The following is a 21371-nucleotide window of genomic DNA, read 5'->3' on the forward strand; positions in this document are numbered from 1 at the left end:
ACACTGATCCCTCATTTAGCAACTATTTCAAGTTACACTTATCCCTCATTTAGAAACAATTTCAACGTTCACTGATCCCTCATTTAAAAACTATTTCAACTTACACTGATCCCTCATTTAGAAACTATGACAACTTACACTGATCACTCATTTAGAAACTATTTCACCTTACACCGATCCCTCATTTAGAAACTATGACAACGTACGCTGATCCCTCATTTAAAAACTATTTCAATTTACACTGTTCCCATGACAACTTACACTGATCCCTCATTTAGAAACTATGATAACTTACACCGATCCCTCATTTAGAAACTATGACAACTTACACTGATCCCTCATTTAGAAACTATTTCAACTTACACTGATCCCTCATATAGAAACTATTTCAACTTACACTGATCCCTCATTTAGAAACTATGACAACTTACACTGATCCCTCATATAGAAACTATTTCACCTGACACTGATCCCTCATTTAGCAACTATTTCAAGTTACACTTATCCCTCATTTAGAAACAATTTCAACGTTCACTGATCCCTCATTTAAAAACTATTTCAACTTACACTGATCCCTCATTTAGAAACTATGATAACTTACACCGATCCCTCATTTAGAAACTATGACAACTTACACTAATCACTCATTTAGAAACTATTTCACCTTACACCGATCCCTCATTTAGAAACTAGGACAACGTACGCTGATCCCTCATTTAAAAACTATTTCAATTTACACTGTTCCCATGACAACTTACACTGATCCCTCGCACTGTTTCGGCTGATAGAATCCGTTTTCATCACAGAGGGGTTCGACAGCGCCGAGGAGCCCGAATCCGCCATTGGTCTGTTGACTGGCTAGATACGTCTGGTGAGCTGCAGCGCATGGAGCTATAACGATGACAAACGATGATAATTAGGGTGCATTTGATTATGTGTATTTCTTTCGTAAAATCAAACGCTTTCATAAAAGAAAAAACATATACTTCATGCAATTATATTTCAGAAAGAAAAATGCATTCCTGTATTGAGTTCCTTAGCACAAAATTAATATTTACCAGAAAGTTTGGTAACTTACAAAAGCTTAACAGTAAAATTGTATTAAACATTAACCGGAAAATCAACACCATTAGATGGTCCAAGTTCAGGAGGAAGACGGCCAGCCCTTGGCACCAAATCGCTTGTTAACGATATGATTGGCGTTCATTAGTCAACTGCTGCGGTTTTCCGAACGCTGTGATGACAGGTCGAAGGTTATGAAACCACGAAACAACGACTACAGGTATTGTATAACGACTCTACGGCCATACCAAAACTATATAAAGGTCTACATATCAGCAATAACTGCACATCCATGTACTTTGTTGATAATTCTGTCTGTGATACATGTTGCAGTTATACCAGTATGTCTGCAGCATGTTTGCAGTATAGTGTTTTTACTTTTTTTTTTATATTTTATATAAGAAGTGAAATTATGATTGATGTTTTCCCTTATAATTCAAAATGTTCCCATTGTTATAAGCGAGAACAGATAAATAACCGGAACAGCAACAGAAGAACAACTGATTAAATTGTTTTTAATTTTGATAAAAGAAATATGGTACTTGCAATGAATAGAATAAGTGCCGGAAACATTTTAAATACAATTTTAAAACAATGTATTTTTTCGAGCTCGCAATTATTATATTTTGTCTTTATACAATTTGAAAATCAACTAACTCAAGTTAGGTAGTCCTGATTTGCAACCTTCACTTGTAGGGGTACCTCTCTGAATATAATATATAATGTAACTATAATATATAATGTAACTATAATATATAATGTCACTATAATATATAATGCAACTATAATATATAATGTCACTATAATATATAATGCAACTATAATATATAATGCAACTATAATATATAATATATCTATAATATATAACATAACTATAATACATAATGTAACTATAATATAACTATAATATGTAATATAACTATAATATGTAATATAACTATAATATATAGTGTAACTATAATATATAATGTCACTATAATATATAATTTAACTATAATATATAATGTCACTATAATATATAATGTAACTATAGTATATAATGTAACTATAATATATAATGTAACTATAATATAACTATAATATATAATATAACTATAATATATAATATAACTATAATATATAATGTAACTATAATAAGAATATCCTATATATGTTAGATTGTTGACTGTTTCTAAACAAATGATAATTACGTTGTGTTAAGTTGTGTAAACACCAAAAGGCATTATGAAATATAAGTGAGCAGTTTGAACTCGATATTTAATAACTCAACATATTGGTCAGAGATCTAGCATATATCTCTCACTTGTTAACACCATACATACTCTTTAATTCCACAAGATGATATTCATTTTATTTGGCACAGTTGAAATAAATATTTAAATCCTGCCTTTTTAAGATATAGCTACTAATGCTTTTACTGATAGACATTAAAAATAATAGAAAAAAACCTTACCCGTTTCCCGAACGGCCTGAACGTGGGCATCTGTAAGGAACAAGAGAGAGAATCATTTAGTAAACGAAAAATAATATAGCACTTGCTTCCCTATGAAAAGGAGCATGACTCGTTTTGGTCGAAGAAGTCACCCGGTCTTTGTTAGTTTGGTAAGTAAACAGTAGTGGATTAGTGTATTCATGTAATCTATTACAAAAATCTCCTTTTGGTAACATAGAGACAGAACTGAAGAAAAGCATCCCACAGCGACTCCAGTAACTTACTTTAACAAAAGGCAAACACAAAGAATCATACATTGATTTCGCAATTATTTATTGCACATTTATTTTCTGTTTCGATGTTTATACTTCAATTGGTCTAAAGACAACTCGTATAAACTACAAAGCAGTTCGTGTCATTGTTTTCCCTCTTGACCCGTCGCTGTACGTAGAAACCCATCACAACAGGACAAGATATAATTCTCATAATATGTGGCTGGTCTTTGAACAAATTCGGAGACACTCGTTAGTTATAAGTTCAGACTGAAGCAGGCCCACTGTTGCCCGGATTTTAATATAATATTTAAAAGCTTTGTCAATCTAAAATAGCATGTACAAATATCAGAATGACTTACCGGAAACGCAATGCATGGTGTGGGGATCACAGTGAAGACCCTTGCCGCACTGCGAATTACTGGGAACGCCGAGCAGGAACCCGGAGCCACAGTAGGCTCCCTCAACTGGAAACAGATTTATTGCTTAGTCTGATTCAGGGGGAAACGTTGGCGTTAAGACAGAAAAAAACGCAACCAAAATAGAAAAATCTCAATCTTTTAAGTATGTTTTCAATGTCTAACCCGAGGTTAGCCTTTTATAATCTTACCGCGATGGTTTAGATGTTTTTTGCCTTTAGTGGGAAATGATTATTTCTCCAACCTCAAATGTGGATGTAGGTTGAAAGATTTCCCCAGCAAATCTAATCAATTTCCTTTTTTTATGAACGTCATATCAATTGTTTCCATGACGTCACGTCATTGTGTAAAGCAAAGCGTGCAGTTTGTCTTTAGCCAAGAGTGTGGACAGAGAAATTCATATCACCTATCCAAAGTGAGAGAAAAGCTGTCTTTATCTTCCTATGGAAAGCCAGGTCAAAAACACCATTGTTTTAAATACGTCACCAGTACAATTTGGAGTATTTCATGATCGGGAAGTGTAGGTGAAAATAACTAATTAGCTAAATATGCACTCAAGACAAAGCTTCGTGCTGGGCCTCAACATTTTAACCTCGGGTACATAGATTTCTTTGCCTACATCACATAGGAGTTATATCTCTTTTAGCAGACCAATTAACACTAGACTATGTTGAAATTTATTTTTCCAAAACACACGCATCCTGTCCGCTGCTGACATGTTTGTCGTTCTGTGATAGCCCGTCTTATCTGGTGAAAGGTGGACGGTCGTGTACGGCTGGGGGCTGTGAGAGGTGGACGGTCGTGTTTGGCTGGGGGATGTGTGAGGTGGCCAGATGACAGACAGGGATGGTACATTTAACTTCAAGATTTGTTTCTAAGCCTTTGATACAGGTCCTTACAAAACACTTCTCTATCATTTGAACTACTTTGACATTCGGAACATGATACGTGAATTGACATTATTGTCCCTTTCTGATCGATCATATGACGTTATTCCAACGGTACGACTTTCACAACTTCCTCTCCCGTCTCTGTTGATGCTCAAGTTTAGGTCACGCTCTCTTCCTTGCTTTGATTCATGACCTACCAGAAATTGTTAGATCCCATGTTAGTCTCATTTCAGCTGATTTGTTTGGTGTATAGGACATAAAACCTGCTAAACCACAAGGTTTAAAACCACTATGGCAAATTCTTTTCAATCCCACATAATCGAAAACTCGAAATTACCACACAAAGATTTAGTTTCAACCAAAGAACCAGAACAGCAAGTGTTACATGAAATCCTATTATAAAATAGTCAAAATATTAACATATACCTCCTTAGTATGGCCATAAGTGGAATATACATTGCCTGTCAGAGACCCATATACATACAAGGCAAGGCAGCTAGATATGTCTTCAGCAATAACACGGACAACACACTAGTATGCTACACATATTTCAATTCGTTAGAGAACATATATACTAACGAACCCCTCGACATCCTAAACAAAATGAAGCATAACCACAAAACTATTTCCACAGAGACTTCTATTGCAATAAGAAGAAATCAGCCCTTACACAGGTATAGACAAATACAAACGTGAACATATGTCTCGTTGATAAGTCTTTGTCCCGTGCACCATTGTCAACTGGAAAGACTTAGTATCGCACAACCGACACTGATTTCCTTCTATATTCACAATTTGAATTTCTTCTGCTAAAGGGACATATTCTAACAACTATTCATAATAACACTGCACGATGTTCGACAGAGAAAGAACCAAGAGTTATGGTTTAGGCAATCAAGGATGTGGAACCATTTATCTGAGATAATAGCGCTACCATATTAAAGAGTGTATCGTCACAACTCTGAATTACTTTCTCTGTTTTTTTGTAAAATAGTTTCAGATTTCATAAGGTTATAAAAAAACATCAGATATTAAAACTGGTTGTCTTCTATAAAACGTTATGCTGAAGCCATTATGTACTCACTAAGAAGTTCCTTGCAAGCATCACAACAGCCACAGAATCCGCCGTTCTGTACTACGAGCCCATTACACGTATCCTCGGTAACGGCCGCACACCTCACTGTAGCGCACTGATTCGGTAGGCATACAATGGCCTCACTCACTACAATCGCCAGAGAAAAGCATATCAAAAGTTTCAACATTTTGTTTGATGACTTGGTTCACACAAGTTAGAACTCGACTGAGGTGGCAATGCTTTCTGCTGCTTTAAAGCCACCTTTTCCTTATCATTTGATCACGCGGCTACCGCGCGTGTGAAGCGACACCTGCGTTCAGGGACAGACGGTGCGTCCTTGGAAGAGAAACAGACATTCTTTAACACAAACATTATTGAATATATAACATGATCTGACAAAACAACAGTTTTTGAAACTTTATTTACATCCATGGACAAACACATTACAACCAGTTGTACGTGTTACAGGTGTCAATGGTAGCATTTCAATGACGTAAGTTCAATTATTAATATTGCATAGATAACATTACAATATATTCCTGGTGGTCGTTTACATTCCCAAATAAGATTCAACATGTACATGTATACCAATAGTCTGTCCGATAAAGACACCGTCCCACTGAACTTATGTGTGTGTCTCGGCTTTGACCTTCGATTGTTTACCGCGCCCTACAAGCTATTTCGGGCATATGCTAGGGACATTGTCCACTTTTCTAAGAAGACTTCCTTTCGTTGAAAATACCAGCTACGTACTGGGAAATACCAGCTTCATACTGAAACTGAAATGCGTGGCGAGCGTCTGTAATGAACAACATTATAATTCACCGTTACACGAATTAATTTCTATTTTGCAAAAAAATAATAATACACTGTATATAGCAATGACACCTGTGTCAATTTCATTTCAACACACTAATGATTAAAAAAATAATCTCAACAACAATCAGTCGGCTATCTCTCAGTCCTTTATGTGTTCTTCTACAGTCTACATGGAATACTAGTTTTTAAGAAATAATCTGCCGCAGCTTAAAGATGTAAATGTATATCTTAATGGTCTTATAGGCACATTTGGCCTTATGTGTTTGTCTACGTATACTGTGGACCACTTTATAAATACATGAATTTTCAATCTTTTGATCCTTGGTGCCACTGATTCGTCCTAAACTGACAAATAGCCACATGGTGCAGTAAATATGTTTGTTTTACACCCTATTAGCAACTATGTCCATTTAAGGACGTTTCAGGTTTTGGTGGTGGAGGAAAGCCTGAGTTTCTGGATAACAACCACCGACCTACGGCCAGTACCTGGCGACTGCCCCACGCGCGCGCGTAGGCCTCGAACCCGCGACCCAGTGGTGGAGGGCTAGTGGTAGCAGAATGTCAGACACCTTAACCACTTTGGCCACCGCGTTCCTTTTCTTACCTTCGACATGTTTCTTTGGTCTAATAATAGTATTAATATAAACTGCTGTGTAGTGATACCAACACTGTCTCTCCGAAAAGAGAGATTTACTAGGTGCAAATTTAACAATTCCTCTTACCTACATATATGTAAGTTGCTACATGATACCACATATAATTACCTTAATCCTGTCCCATGTAAAAAAAAGTACGGCCTACGCCTACGACTTCACGTAGCCTTCGGTTCACTGATTGACCACTGGCTGACCTCTAGCTGACCTTGACCGGTTGCATAGGAGGGCCCTAGTGTCCCATTGCTATGTTCTTATAAGAACCTTTCTCCTCCCCAGGAAATCTTAAACATTACTTACATAATGTAAGATAAATGTAACAATTGCACAATTTGCACCAAGTTAATGCGAATACTGACGCTGATATTGACTATGAGTTACTATTGGAAATCCTATGCCAGTCCGGTAACAGAGCTAAGTATCAATTAAGAATGGCACCACAGGGCTTCCATACATTTTACTATCTAATACGTACCTAGATATGGACATTGTATCATTAATTCGAATCAACTTATGACAGATTTCAAGACACCTCGGGAGAAATAAAATAATAATAAAAAATGGTGTCCAACATTTCATGGATCCCTCCAGCCACTAGGAGGCTCAGTAGGCTGTAGAGGAGAAAATAAGCTCAAGAAATTAGAGAAGATCAATGACTGGACACTCAGATAATAAAACGGTCAATCTAAACACCACTGGACATAATCCAAAACCCCCTGGACATAATCCAATACCCCTTGGACATAATCCAATACCCCCTGGACATAATCCAACACCCCCTGGACATAATCCAACACCCCCCGGACATAATCCAACACCCCCTGGACATAATACAATACTGCACATAAACGATATCAAAATATAACTGTATCGCGATATTATATTTAGCTGTTTAAAAAGGAACTTAATATAAATATTTAGGAAACAGAAAATATCTTCCTTTTACAAGTTCATTCACTTTAATGATATAATATACCTTATAAACTCTGTAAACCTTCCCAACTATTTGTTATGTATACAAATTGCCCCCCCCCCCCCCCCCCCCCCCCCTTATTTCAATGTTTTGTTTCAACAAAAAAAGTAGTTTCTACTTATTCATGTCCAAAGCTTCCCTATCTCACCCTGTACGCGCTGTTACAGTGGACATTTTCACGTGAGGAAATGTTCGCGTTGTGACCCTTGAAACTGATTTGTAATTCAGAAATTTTCACGTTGGCAATAGCCCTGAAAATCTAAATGTAAGCTCTCATTGTGTTTGCGTTGCCCCTGTGGTAACTTTGTATCATAGTGGAGGCAAAAGTTATGTTATAGTCCCCTGTGGTAAGTTAACATAAGTTGGGAAACAATAGTTATGTTACAGGCCCCTGTGGTAACTTTGTATTATAAACGATGCGAAAATAAGGTGTCAGGTCCCTGTGGTAGCTGTATATTATTGAAGGCAACTATTCCACACCAGGCTATTTCCATCCATGCTTGGAGATACTTGACGCAGTGTTTACCTGCTATCAATGATTATAGTGATATAGGGATTACTAGCTATAGGGATTAGCTGTAATTATTCTACCTAATATAAAGCGAACCAAAGCAGGAGTTACCTATCATGTACTAAGCTTGAAATTAAACAAAATAGTAATATATCTCAATATTTTAAGCAGCCCTTTAAAACAAAAAATTGTATATAATTTTGTTGTTGTTGTTATGTGACTGTAAAAGAGATGTCCAATAAAATCATCATAAGAGCTAAGCTCACGGGTGCCGAAGGCACCCGTGCGAAGCTCTTTACCGGTAACATGTGCGTGTAAATAGATCTGATCCAACCAAACTGATTCCATCACTGAATAGTACAGCTACAGCCTAGAAACTTTTCGTACTTCCGGTGACCTCTTCCGGTTTCATGGAGCCCNTTATGTCTCCTGTTTTTGGAATCAATGCATATTGGTATCGCCAAGAATTTGCCAAAACCAGAGGCATGGTCCATTGGCATGGCCTTTGCTGGAGGTCTGACAAACAGCCACATGCACTGATTCATGAAGCGCTTGAAAGAGGTTTGACTGATGATGAGTGTGCTGAAGAATTGGCAAATTGGGCAGCTAACCAATTTGGAATGACTGCTTCACATCCAGCTGGCAAAGATCACAATGGAGAATCAAAGAAAAACCTATGGCCACCTCCAGAAGGAACTGCACCAGCACCACCAGAGCAAGACAATCCTCTTCAGAAACTTTTAATGGATGTAAGCTCAACACAAGAATCCTTGCTTGAAGACTATATTCTCCTAACCAACAGGGTCAATTTACACCGTTGTTCTGAAACATACTGCCTCAAACAGACAAAAACAAGAAACAAAAAACTGTGTAGGATGGAATTCCCCAAACCTCTTCGTTCAGTTGCGGCTATTGTACATGACAAAAACAATTCTCTCCGTTTAGAAATGTCAAGGGATCATCCAGTTCTGCTCCAAAATTCACGCTTTCACACTCAAGGATGGAGAGCCAATGGAGATGTATCACTAATTCTTTCCAAAAGCAATCCACAGAATCCTTCCGTGAATGAAATTATTGCCACAGAACGATACATCACTGGATATGCGTGCAAAGGCAACCAACCAACTGGCGCTATAGTAGACCTGTTCAGTGATATGGTGAATTGTGCTGATGAATCAACGGGTGCATCAGCTAATCCCTCTGCACGAAACTTCTGGTGAACACCGTCAAAAGGGACATTTCTGCAGTTGAAGCGTCCTTTGAGTTATCATCACTTCCACTATATCGCTGCAGTCACACCTTCCAGTCTGTTGGTTTGTCAGGTGCTAGAGTACTAGAAAACGGGGGTGCAATAATCACAAAAAACACAGCTTTGGACAGGTATCTATCCCGGAATGAAACTAATCAGAGTTCTCTGTACAATTTTGTGTGCCACTCAGGAAAAGTTCCGGTCATTTCTGGAGCCAGTAGTCTACCTTCCTGGCCCCTTGATGAAAACTACTGCAGGACAATGCTCCTTTTACATTTTCCAAACTGGAGAAAAATCTCAGACATCAAGGATCAGGATACATCATGGACTGACAAATTCAATTTTTTTTTTCAAACAGCGATCTGTCCAAACTTTGTAAAAGCTGAAGTAAAAAGGGCAAAAAAACATGACACTCATGAAATTGAGGAGGAATTTGAAGTTGAAGAGTCTCATGAGAATGATGTAGAACAGCCAGAATGGATGGACGCTCTTCGACCAACTGCATGCTATGATGCAGTCCCATACGAATTTCATTATGATGATGGTGGGCCGGGATACAACTGGAATCAAAGATCATTGCTCCAACAAGATGTAGGAAAGTCATGGATTGAGCACATCAAAGAAAATAGCAATGAGCCAAACAATGTTCTTGATGTACCAAACGTTGTCCTTACCAACATGAATGAAGATCAGAGGCTTGCATTCAATATTGTAATGGATACTCTACATCGATACATAGATGAAGATAATGCCTTTAAGCCTTTAAGGATGGTTGTATCTGGTACTGCAGGTTCTGGAAAGTCATACCTGATAAAATGTTTAGTGAAGGGTATAAGAAATCTCTTCAAGACAAACAGAGCAGTACAAATACTCTGTCCTACTGGAAGTAGTGCAAACCTCATTTCTGGTGTAACTTTGCACAGCTTTTTGAAAATACCAACACATCATAAGGGTAAAGAGATGAAACAGCCAGATGGGAAGATTGGGAAACTGCTACAAGAAAACTGTAGAGGTGTAGAAGTCCTACTTGTGGATGAAAGATCATTAATAGGTGCCACTACCTTAGGATGGATGGAGTTCATGTGCAGGTGTGCCATGTACTCAGGATCTAAATCTCAAGAGACTTGGGGTGGTCTCCCAGTTGTCGTGTTTTTAGGTGACGATGTCCAGCTTCCACCTGTGTTAGACTCCCCAGTTTACAACTGCAAAAGTAAAGTTCCAGCTGCAATGCATGGTGTTCTTGTCTGGAAAGAATTTGATAGAGTTGTTCACTTACAGAACATCATCCGACAAAGCCAGTCTGAAAAACATCTTAGAGAACTGCTATCAGCTTTGAGAGAATACCAGGCCTCACCAGTACAAGCACAGTGGTTACAGCAGTTCCAGTGGAACAACTTAAGGACTAGATATGGCAATGAACTCCTGCAAAGTATGTCAGAGGAAGGATTGTTTGTTTTTCCCACACATGAGGAAGAATGGCAACATAACAAGTGCCAAATTCTGAAAGTAAATGCACAACATCCAATTGCAAAATGTAAAGCAATTACCAAAGGACCACATTCTAAATTTGGTAATGTCACTGCAGGAGGCCTATTAGATACAGTTTTCATTAGCAGAGATGCAAAGGTAATGTTGTCTGTGAATCTATGTGTTTCCTTTGGTTTGTTCAATGGTGCTATGGGCAAAGTGATGGATATTGTTTACCTTGATGGTAAACAACCTTCCGATTCCCTCCCAGATGTTGTAATGGTCGAGTTTCCCAGTTACACTGGACCCCCATTCCTGAAAGAAAATAACAAAGTCATTCCAGTAGTACCAGTGACCAGACAGCTTGACTGTGGATGCTTTTCGTGCAAAAGAGAACAGATTCCTCTTAGACTTGGATGGGCAACAACTATCCACAAGTGTCAAGGAATGACAATTGGAACTGGGGAACCTAACCGTTTCATTGTTATAAACCCTGGAACACGTAGTTTTGAATCTAGAAATCCTGGCGCCCTGTTTGTGGCATTATCACGAGCAAAGTCCTCTGGTGCAGTAGAAGGCACTTATCCAGATTTTGCATGGCACCCAGCAGTTCTCATCAATGAGGACAGGATCTGTCATGTTGTTCGAACAGCAACAACATCTGCCAGAGCAAATGAAATACACCGCCTTACACAAATTGCTCAGGGTACAAAACAAATTTTCAGCAGCTTAAAAGATGATAACTCTTTTCTACGACACTTTTCAGAAGAATGAAATTCTTTACAAACACTTTCACATGACAACAATGTTACACCAGTTAGGTGGGTGATGTGATAATCGCTAACCTTTGTGGTGTTTCTGTTCAACATTATCTGTCTTTAGTTTCACACTCTCTAAACTCTTTTCATTCAAATTTCACTCCCATAACATTTCACATTCAGTATTTGCAAACTAAACGAAAAATGAGACACAGATTGGCCTATATTATCAATAAATGCATCCCTTAACTTCCAAAGAACTCGAACATACTTCAAATCCTCAATATAAGTTCATCTTTCTTAAGTCAAATGAAAATGAGACAGAGCATTGACATCCAGTAAACAAACAATAAGACGATAACTGGTGTTATTTGAAGGCCTCTTCATACCTGTATCATTCACATTAGTACATGTATGTATATATGTAAAATCAAACATGATGGTGGGTGATGTGATAATCGCTAACCTTCCATGAATTAAATACATGTGTACTTGTAACTCAGGGGGTTGTACTATTAAAGATTAAGCATAAAATATTATCAAGATGAATCAAATATGATGAGAAAACTCTGTATAGTCATACAGTAAGTTGTAAAGTAATGGTTTAACAAACTCACTACTGTAAAAGCATATATTTTGTTGCTGTTAAATTTTGTTGAGGGACAAATTTGTTGGGATTATATTTTCGTTGAATTAAACTTTTTAAAACCCTGTATTTTGACAGGCATGACGACACACTGCAGGTAAATATAGTACAGGTACGATCGGGCGATGTTTTACTCACTCGATTGGTATCGGTCAAATCTGTTGCACTCTATAGCTTATATACAAAGAGCGGTATACACATATAATGAATACTTTAATTTGTAGACACACATAGACTTACATGTACCTTGTCAGTAGTTGACAGAGGTTGAAGCTATTCAAATAACTGCAGCTAAAGATGCAATTAAAAAAGCTTCAAGTAATGTGTGTGTTTAAAATTTTGTTGGGATTATATTTGAAAACCATGAAATAAACGAAATCAAATCTCACCTAAATATTATGCTTTTACAGTATCACCAGGTACAAAATTGTCTACACACTTCTGACTTTCACATTGTCCATTTCTTCCTATGTTCTTCTCATCAGTATTAATTAACTTAATCATTGTAGAATGTTACATCTTATAATTGCAACTGATTCAAGAGGCAGAGGTCTGCAATGCTACCAAGAAAGGTATCATCCACATTGGAGTGTCACATATATTTTTAGGCCCGGGGCAACATTTTCAACATTGCAACAACAAGTACAGACAAAAGTGCTAGCAAATGATATAAATCACATACTTGTATTTGCAGGGATATGTAATTTTACAGAAAAAAATAGTCATTTTGGGGGGGTGGAAGTAACATACGGATCCAGTAAATTTGAAAAAACACAAAAGGAGTTAGACAAATTTTATCAAATTTCAAATGAAAACACCAGCATACAAGTCACTACAATTCCACCAGCACATTTGGCAAAGTACAATAACTTTCAAATGCACAAAGGACGCCTTATTCAACCACATTTAACACCAATATTGACTCGGGCACAGCAAGTCAATCTTGAAACTGACATAAATTCCATCAACACAATCATCACTGAACACAACACAGCACACAATCTTTCGACCCTCAAATTTGACAATGACATAATAAGGGTATCAATCAAACATCGAGGAAAACATGGTCAAAATCGCAAAAAAATCACAAAGTATGATTACACTAAGTTATACGATGGTGTCCATCCTGAAACTTCACTTGCAAACAAATGGTTTGAGCTTATATGCCAATCCATCTCTAGGTATCTACAAAAACTTCACTGCAACAGCGATGATGAAGAGGAGGAATCTCCTGCTGTAGATACCTGGGATTTCAAACGTTTATAATCAGTACAAACATTAAATTTCATCATTTCACATGGATTATCTAAATTTTTAGAAAGAAAAATCTAAAATCTTTTAATGTATAGTGGTGGGAGACGTGACAGTCTCTAACCTGCTGTGTCTAACATGTTAAACATATTGTTGTTCGGAATAAAATACAAATACATGCTTCATGGATTGGCATATCTCACTATCAGCTCAAACCATTTGTTTTTAACATTCTGCCTACAACTCACATTATCATATTTACCCTATGATTTTTTCTTTCTTTTTAAATTACATCTGTTTCTTTTAAACTTTTGGATAAAAATAATAATACATATCACTATTATTATTATGAACATACATTATTACAGGGAGGGGATATATATACTAACTGGTATTCTTGGATATTACTTTCAATACATGGTCTAGTAGTACTGTACATACCAGTCAACTTCCAAATAACATGCGATGCATCATATTAGTGCAGTATGAATGATGAACAGACCAAACACAAGAACTTTGAAGAAGTACAAGGATGGATGATTTTGCCCAGCAACTGAACAGATTCCATTATTTTTATAAACCCAAGTACAGGTAAGAAATTTTTTTAGGTATTAAAATGTATGTTATGATTCAAAAATTAAATGTATTGAAACAAATGGACAGTAAGAGCTTCGCTCTCTCCAGGCCATGCCTGAGTCATATTATTGTAACACGTAATTAACATTCTGTGGCCGTGTGTGTTATTTAGTAACGTTTAGTGTGTAACGGTTTACTAAATAAATAAAAACTTAATAATATTAAGGTTTGGTAACTGTATTAATTGTTACAATGCTTTCCAGTAGTAATCGGTTGACCATAGCAGTTATGTTAATCTATCCACACAGTTAAGATTGCTAAGTTAAATGTTGTATTTGGAGAACGTTGGAATCAGAATGCGTGCATATTTAGGCCTATGCCACTAATGGATGTTATGGCCGATCCAAAATATTGTACGAAAGATACACACACATGATGCAAACATTTGAATTTTATTCTATTATCTTGATTTTGATTCAGTCAGTGAAAATCAGTGGTTTAGGTGAAAGTTCGTCTGTTTAAATGCATCCGGACCGCCTCCGCTTTAATTATTACATTAATTTATTATTTATTTATACCGGAAGTGTTTTCATGCCAAGCTTCCGTTTTTCTGGTTTGACAGAAGTTGACGGACAGAGAAGATAGACGAAGGCACATTACTGATGTAGGTAGCTGTAGTTTACTTTATTTACTTGATATATGTAGTCAGTAAATAGCATTGCAAAAGGAAATGGTGTAACAGCGTGTTTGTTTCACTCACTGTCTTGGGTTGGATGGACCACAAACATGCAGTTCTTTAGGTTAGTCTGACAGCAGGCTCCTGCCATTTTTCATCTTCATCTGTTTTATTTCAGCCATCGATTGATGAATCATCGAAATAATTGGCATTGTTTTGTAGGTTTGTGAAGCATTTTGTGAGTAAGTTTTACAGTGAATTTTTCCTAGTTTGCTATAACAGAAAAACTAAACAGGATCATTTTAGTTATTTGGTTTGTGTATGTCTTCTATCATGTTGTATGGGTGCTTTTGTAACAGGAGAGGAAAAATGCATGGCCAGACTGGGTTTCGAACCCAGAACCCTGCAAACTCTAGATGGATACTCAACCAATTGAGCTATCTGGTCGCCAATGATCGACCCAGTCCAGTTCTGCTACATTCCTACCTCCTTTTTCTAAGTCTTCGTATACAAGTATACACCAAATACTTGAAACAGTGCTTGGACACTCAACCAATTGAGCTATCTCGTCACCGATGATTTTTAATTCATGAAGAGCTGAGCATTATTAGGAATTACAGACGTTTCGCCTCAAAGACTATTTCGACCCATTTTTTTTTCACATCACCCCAATTTTCAGTTCATTTCACCCCAAATATGACAACCATATCGCCCCGAAATCTGTTTCACCTCTAAAGCTATATCGCCCCAACCGCTGCAAACCTATATTTAACAATATCTGATCTTGTGAAAGTGGCTGTAGTTATTGAGTTATATTTTTTAAAACATTAATTGTTTTGATGAGTTATCAGTTTGCATGTTGATAAAATAGATTGTCTGCTCAATTTGTGAAAAGTAAAAGATATGTTGAATGATGTGCCAATTGAGTTTCTGCCATTCATATAACACAATAGGCATTTTTGCCTGGGCTTCATCAGTTGAGAAGCAAAAATACTGTTCTTACCCTAAACATATTGAGATATCAGTATGAATTTCAAATTTTCCATGATTCAGAACGAAAATGATAATGTTGGTTTGAAATGTAGAATCACTGAATTAGATTAGATGCTATTTAAGTCCATGGAAGAATGTAACTTGGCAGAACACGTTATAGATTGATCTTTTATAGTTGTTTTTTTAATTAGTTTATGAAAAAAAACACCTTATGCTGAAAAAGAAGTAGATATATTACATAAACAAATATAAGTACACATATACTCTCTCTTGCAACGCACATAACATCTTATTGTAGTTTTTTGTTTCCGATCTACAGCACGCGTGTGTATAATCTAATTATTTTATACCTATGTTATCTACAATAAACAAATCTTGCCTAACATTGATACTATAGATATGTTACGATATAGATCTAGTTACGTTACGACACAAAAATTATGTCCGAAACATCAAACGAATTGCAACAGATATTATATTTTGAATGTCTATCTTTAAGAATATTACATAAAAGGTAGATATTTTACTTTAAAATTTGTCAAATTGTCGTAAATTTTATGGAGGGTTGTAGATTTTTGGGGCAAAATACAAATGTAGTTGGGGCGTTATGTTTTTTTGGGGCGAACTGGTCGGGGGCGCTATGAATCAAATTTGGGGAGTAACAGCTTGCAATTAGTAACAGCTTGCAATTGGGGCATTAAGGTTTAGGGGTGAATCGTCGGTCACCCCTTTAGTAGTAGTAATTAGGAGAAGAATCCATTGAGTTATGGTGTATGAAAATAATGAGTATTTGTAATTTGTTGTAATTTTTATGGAGGGTTGTAGTTTTCTGGGGCGAAGTAGTTGGGGCGTTATGTTTGATTGGGGCGAACTGGTTGGGTTGGTGTTTATTGCTACTTTAAGGTGTATTAGAACAGTAGATGAACCATGTTCTGGTTCTGCGTGATTGTGGTGTTGGCCATTAAAGATGGTTGGTTTATGCCCATGGTTAAACTTTAAGGAAGAGCTGAGGGGCACACAGTAGGTTGTTAGGTTAAGAAAACAAGGTTTACCACTTGAAACTGAAGCATATTTCAAATCAGAGCCCGTTATTGGCTGAAATGATGTAAAACTGTAAACTCTCTCCTGCCAGAAATAGGTTGGTATAACTACCTCAACTTTTCGAGATAGTGTATATGTCAGTTTTTATTTGATACCATCTCGGAAAACCAAGAGTTCCCATGCTGCCATGTTTATTTAAAGTTTATCTTTTCTAAATAACGTGGAATGTCTTGTTTCATGAGAGCTCCTTGCAGACATAAAAGATGTGTTTATATTTGCTACCAAAACACTTATGATATCAACAATTCTGCAGTGCCCATATATAGTAAGTGTCTGGTAAATTATCAGAGCATAGAAACTGGCCGATTACAGAAACTTGACCTCTGATGATGTCTGTATCAAGAATGATACAAACTGAGTATTTAAAGTGTGTTTCTGCCAATAGTTTATAGAATGAACATTAACCTATTGGGCCTTTAGAAATATCCAGACAAAGCCTCAACAAAGATGTAGTGATATGTACAATAATATTCAACAAATCAGAATTTGCAGTAGGTTTTTTTTCCCATTAATTTAGAGTAATGAATTATTATTGAAAAAGGGTTAAATGATTACATTCTATCAACATAATTATATAGCTAAAACAAAATGAAAATATATGATGACTTATTGATTTATCTAGTTTAGTAGCGTAACCCTGTTTTGCCAACCATGATATTTTCAATCCTTCTATTTTCCTAGCTAATTGTTTAAAGACTTTTATTTATAATATTAAGCCACCCTGTCTTCTGTTAGTGCGAGAGATTTCCCACTTTTTACTGAACCAAGGGAAGTAACTCTGGCAACCTTACATCATACACCCAAGATTTATAATAAAACCTTTTACAGATCTGAAGATCAACAACAGTGAAATAATTATGAATGATTCATGAATGTTTCATAAATGAAATATATGAATTGTTTCTGATAATTTTACGAATGTGTAATGTATGTTTACAGGGTTTGTTATATGGGATCATTGAATGGCTGCAGTATCCGCGCTATCTGGNGTTATTGATTAAATTTTTTGAAACATCTGGTTTTTTCATAGGGGGGTACTTTTTATACAGGGGGGGTACTTTTTGGTAGGGGTATAAAAAGTATCCGGATACTTTTTATTCTGCATAAAAAGTATCCGGATACTATTTAAGCAGGAGGTACATTTTATGCATGACACCGGTCCTGATTGATGGTACTGTTCGTATGAGTGTTTTTAAATATATATATATAATAAATCAGTAATCTATGCAAGTTTTTACAAAAAAAATGCTTTACTCCTAACTAGACTACAATGCATACATGTTCAGAATATACATGATGGAATACATTGAAATTATCATATTAGGTATGAGAGCCTCCAGGCTTCGGTATAAATCTAATGTATACCTTATCTGTAGATGTAGACTTTATCTTTATATAAAAGGGATGGATCAAATTGTATCAGCTAATAGTAATCACTCTTGTAGTCGGCCGGGATGGAAGCCCTTTTAGGTGTTAATTATTGTGGTAGCTAGGAAACCAGAGAATTTGGTTCACCTTTTCATGTCTCACAGATCAGGGAATCGAACCCTGGTCATCTTAGTGAAAAACAAGTGTGCTGCTTTCCACTGCACCTCCCAATCACCCAAACGTACGAAGATTTATAAATCACAATGTTAGTATGAAGCCCAGATCACAAATTAGGTTAAGATATAATATTTGAGGGGAGGGAAGGGGACAGCTTTGTTTGTGCAGGGTTTAATGTCCTTGTATACACAGCCCAGGTCGACATACGAGGCGGGGAAGGGGTGGATGCTGACCGAGTGTGGAAGAGAGTAAAGTCTGGACAACATTGGTAGCATTATTTGTTGTGTGTTGAGTATCAAAACGTTGTTTTAATAACACATTTCAGCAGATTCCTTAGTAAACCTATTGCTTGAAACTGATATTCGCTTTCCTTCGTATCATTGTAATTAAATCGTGCAGTTATTTAAGAATACGTTTTTATCCAATATGTTATGGCACTATACCATATCAGCATAGAAATAACACATTGTATTGGCAAATAAATTAAACCATGAATTATTGACCCATAGACACCTGAGTACATGTGTTTATTGCTATACATGTACGTGAAAACCCCTCCAGGCATATTGTAACAAATAAGCTGTGTGTGACTGCAGGTTTTGGACGAGTTTGGTTTGGTTTGTCAAGTGATGGTACATTTACTACATATGTACCCTTGTGCACGTATATATCTTATTGTCTTCATATGCATCTACGTGGGAATGATTGGCTGCAGTGTGCAGAAAATGACAACAGCTGTGTGCGGCTTGCTTATAAAACGAAAAACATGCATGCAATCCCATGCAAAAGAACAGTCTATATATCTGAATTCATATTATTGGTCACATTACAGTCTTATAAGCATTGAGATGGACATAAAAGATTCCATTTTGACTGGTGCAAAATATAAATATATTATGCGTAGGCAGCATATGTTTGTATAGCATGCTTCTATATTTATTTATAATATGTTTTTTAAAAATGTTGGAAGGTGGCTTTTGTTAATTACTGTTGTCCTTGTTATGTATTTGGAGCCTTTACAAACCTCCTAGTTATGTAATTAGCCTTTACAAACTTCCTAGTTATGTATTTGGCCTTTACAAACCTCCTAGTTATGTATTTAGCCTTTACAAACCTCCTAGTTATGTATTTAGCCTTTACAAACCTCCTAGTTGTGTATTTAGAGCCTTTACAAACCTCCTAGTTATGTATTTAGACTTTACAAACCTCCTAGTTATGTATTTAGCCTTTACAAACCTCCTAGTTATGTATTTGGCCTTTACAAACCTCCTAGTTATGTGTTTAGCCTTTACAAACCTCCTAGTTATGTATTTAGCCTTTACAAACCTCTTAGTTATGTATTTAGCCTTTACAAACCCCCTAGTTATGTATTTAGCCTTTACAAACCTCCTAGTTATGTTGTAAATGCTAATTGAATATCTTTACCTTGAATTGGGTACCAATGTCTCAATAGTACTATTGGGGTTAATATGTATAAATGGTAGATACAGGCTGTCTCAGAACAGAATCTACACAGTCATGATGAATTGATTTTTGCATACAAGTAACACTGAGTTGATGGAATTAGGTAGACTAAGCTAATCCCATCCTGGACCTTAATAATATTATACTGAGAACAGATGGAAATACATGCACATTATTTCTGTTTAACCAAATTAATGTGTTCTGTAAGAATTGTGGATGTGTCCAGATTGACCTGACTAGATTTCTGTAAGAATTGTCCATGTGTCCAGATTCACCTGACTAGATCTCTGTAAGAATTGTCCATGTGTCCAGTTTGACCTGACTAGATCTCTGTAAGAATTGTCGATGTGTCCAGATTGACCTGACTAGATTTCTGGAAGAATTGTCCATGTGTCCAGATTGACCTGACTAGATTTCTGGAAGAATTGTCCATGTGTCCAGATTGACCTGACGAGATCTCTGTAAGAATTGTGGATGTGTCCAGATTGACCTGACTAGATTTCTGTAAGAATTGTCCATGTGTCCAGATTGACCTGACGAGATCTCTGTAAGAATTGTGGATGTGTCCAGATTGATCACCTGACTAGATCTCCGTAAGAATTGTCCATGTGTCCAGATTGACCTGACTCGATCTCTGTAAGAATTGTCCATGTGTCCAGTTTGACCTGACTAGATCTCTGTAAGAATTGTCGATGTGTCCAGATTGACCTGACTAGATTTCTATAAGAATTGTCCATGTGTCCAGATTGACCTGACTAGATGTCTGTAAGAATTGTCCATGTGTCCAGATTCACCTGACTAGATCTCTGTAAGAATTGTCCATGTGTCCAGTTTGACCTGACTAGATCTCTGTAAGAATTGTTGATGTGTCCAGATTGACCTGACTAGATCTCTGTAAGAATTGTCCATGTGTCCAGTTTGACCTGACTAGATCTCTGTAAGAATTGTCGATGTGTCCAGATTGACCTGACTAGATTTCTATAAGAATTGTCCATGTGTCCAGATTGACCTGACGAGATCTCTGTAAGAATTGTGGATGTGTCCAGATTGATCACCTGACTAGATCTCCGTAAGAATTGTCCATGTGTCCAGATTGACCTGACTAGATCTCTGTAAGAATTGAAGATGTGTCCAGATTGATCACCTGACTAGATCTCTGTAAGAATCGTTGATGTGTCCAGATTGACCTGACTAGATCTCTGTAAGAATTGAAGATGTGTACAGATTGATCACCTGACTAGATCTCTGTAAGAATTGAAGATGTGTACAGATTGATCACCTGACTAGATCTCTGTAAGAATCGTTGATGTGTCCAGATTCACCTGACTAGATCTCTGTAAGAATTGAAGATGTGTCCAGATTGATCACCTGACTAGCTCTCTGTAAGAATTGTCCATGTGTCCAGATTGACCTGACTAGATCTCTTTAAGAATTGTCCATTGACCTGACTAGATCTCTGTAAGAATTCTCCATGTGTCCAGATTGACTTGACTTGATCTCTGTAAGAATTGTTGATGTGTCCAGATTGACCTGACTAGA

General features: G+C 36.7%; 3 protein-coding genes across 6 annotated transcripts in view; 2 read left to right on the forward strand and 1 right to left on the reverse strand.

The window, feature by feature from the left end:
• Positions 1-5396, reverse strand: part of LOC110463604 (saxiphilin-like) — a 14047-nt gene extending 8651 nt beyond the window's left edge. Inside the window, exons 1-4 of the mRNA XM_021518346.1 lie at positions 5160-5396; positions 3129-3233; positions 2516-2545; positions 759-891 (exon numbers count right to left, since the gene is read on the reverse strand). Coding sequence (XP_021374021.1) covers positions 759-891; positions 2516-2545; positions 3129-3233; positions 5160-5337 — 446 coding nt within the window. The 5' untranslated portion in view covers positions 5338-5396. The remainder of the gene's footprint in view (positions 1-758; positions 892-2515; positions 2546-3128; positions 3234-5159) is intronic.
• Positions 5397-9616: 4220 nt separating this feature from the next.
• Positions 9617-11596, forward strand: LOC110463552 (ATP-dependent DNA helicase PIF1-like). Its single transcript, XM_021518217.1, has one exon. It carries the CDS (start codon positions 9617-9619, stop codon positions 11594-11596), a length of 1980 nt encoding a protein of 659 aa, XP_021373892.1.
• A 3033-nt stretch (positions 11597-14629) lies between these two features.
• Positions 14630-21371, forward strand: part of LOC110463566 (WD repeat-containing protein 37-like) — a 34999-nt gene continuing 28257 nt past the window's right edge. For 3 of the 4 annotated variants that reach the window (XM_021518257.1, XM_021518258.1, XM_021518261.1), the window contains exon 1: positions 14630-14717. The gene's annotated coding sequence lies outside the window, so the exon portion shown is untranslated. Of the gene's footprint in view, positions 14722-21371 lie in introns of all 4 variants that reach the window. The other variant, XM_021518259.1, reaches the window with a different exon arrangement.

This window comes from Mizuhopecten yessoensis, unplaced genomic scaffold (genome assembly GCF_002113885.1).
Source record: "Mizuhopecten yessoensis strain PY_sf001 unplaced genomic scaffold, ASM211388v2 scaffold10917, whole genome shotgun sequence".
In the NCBI taxonomy this organism is placed as follows: Eukaryota; Metazoa; Mollusca; class Bivalvia; order Pectinida; family Pectinidae; genus Mizuhopecten; species Mizuhopecten yessoensis.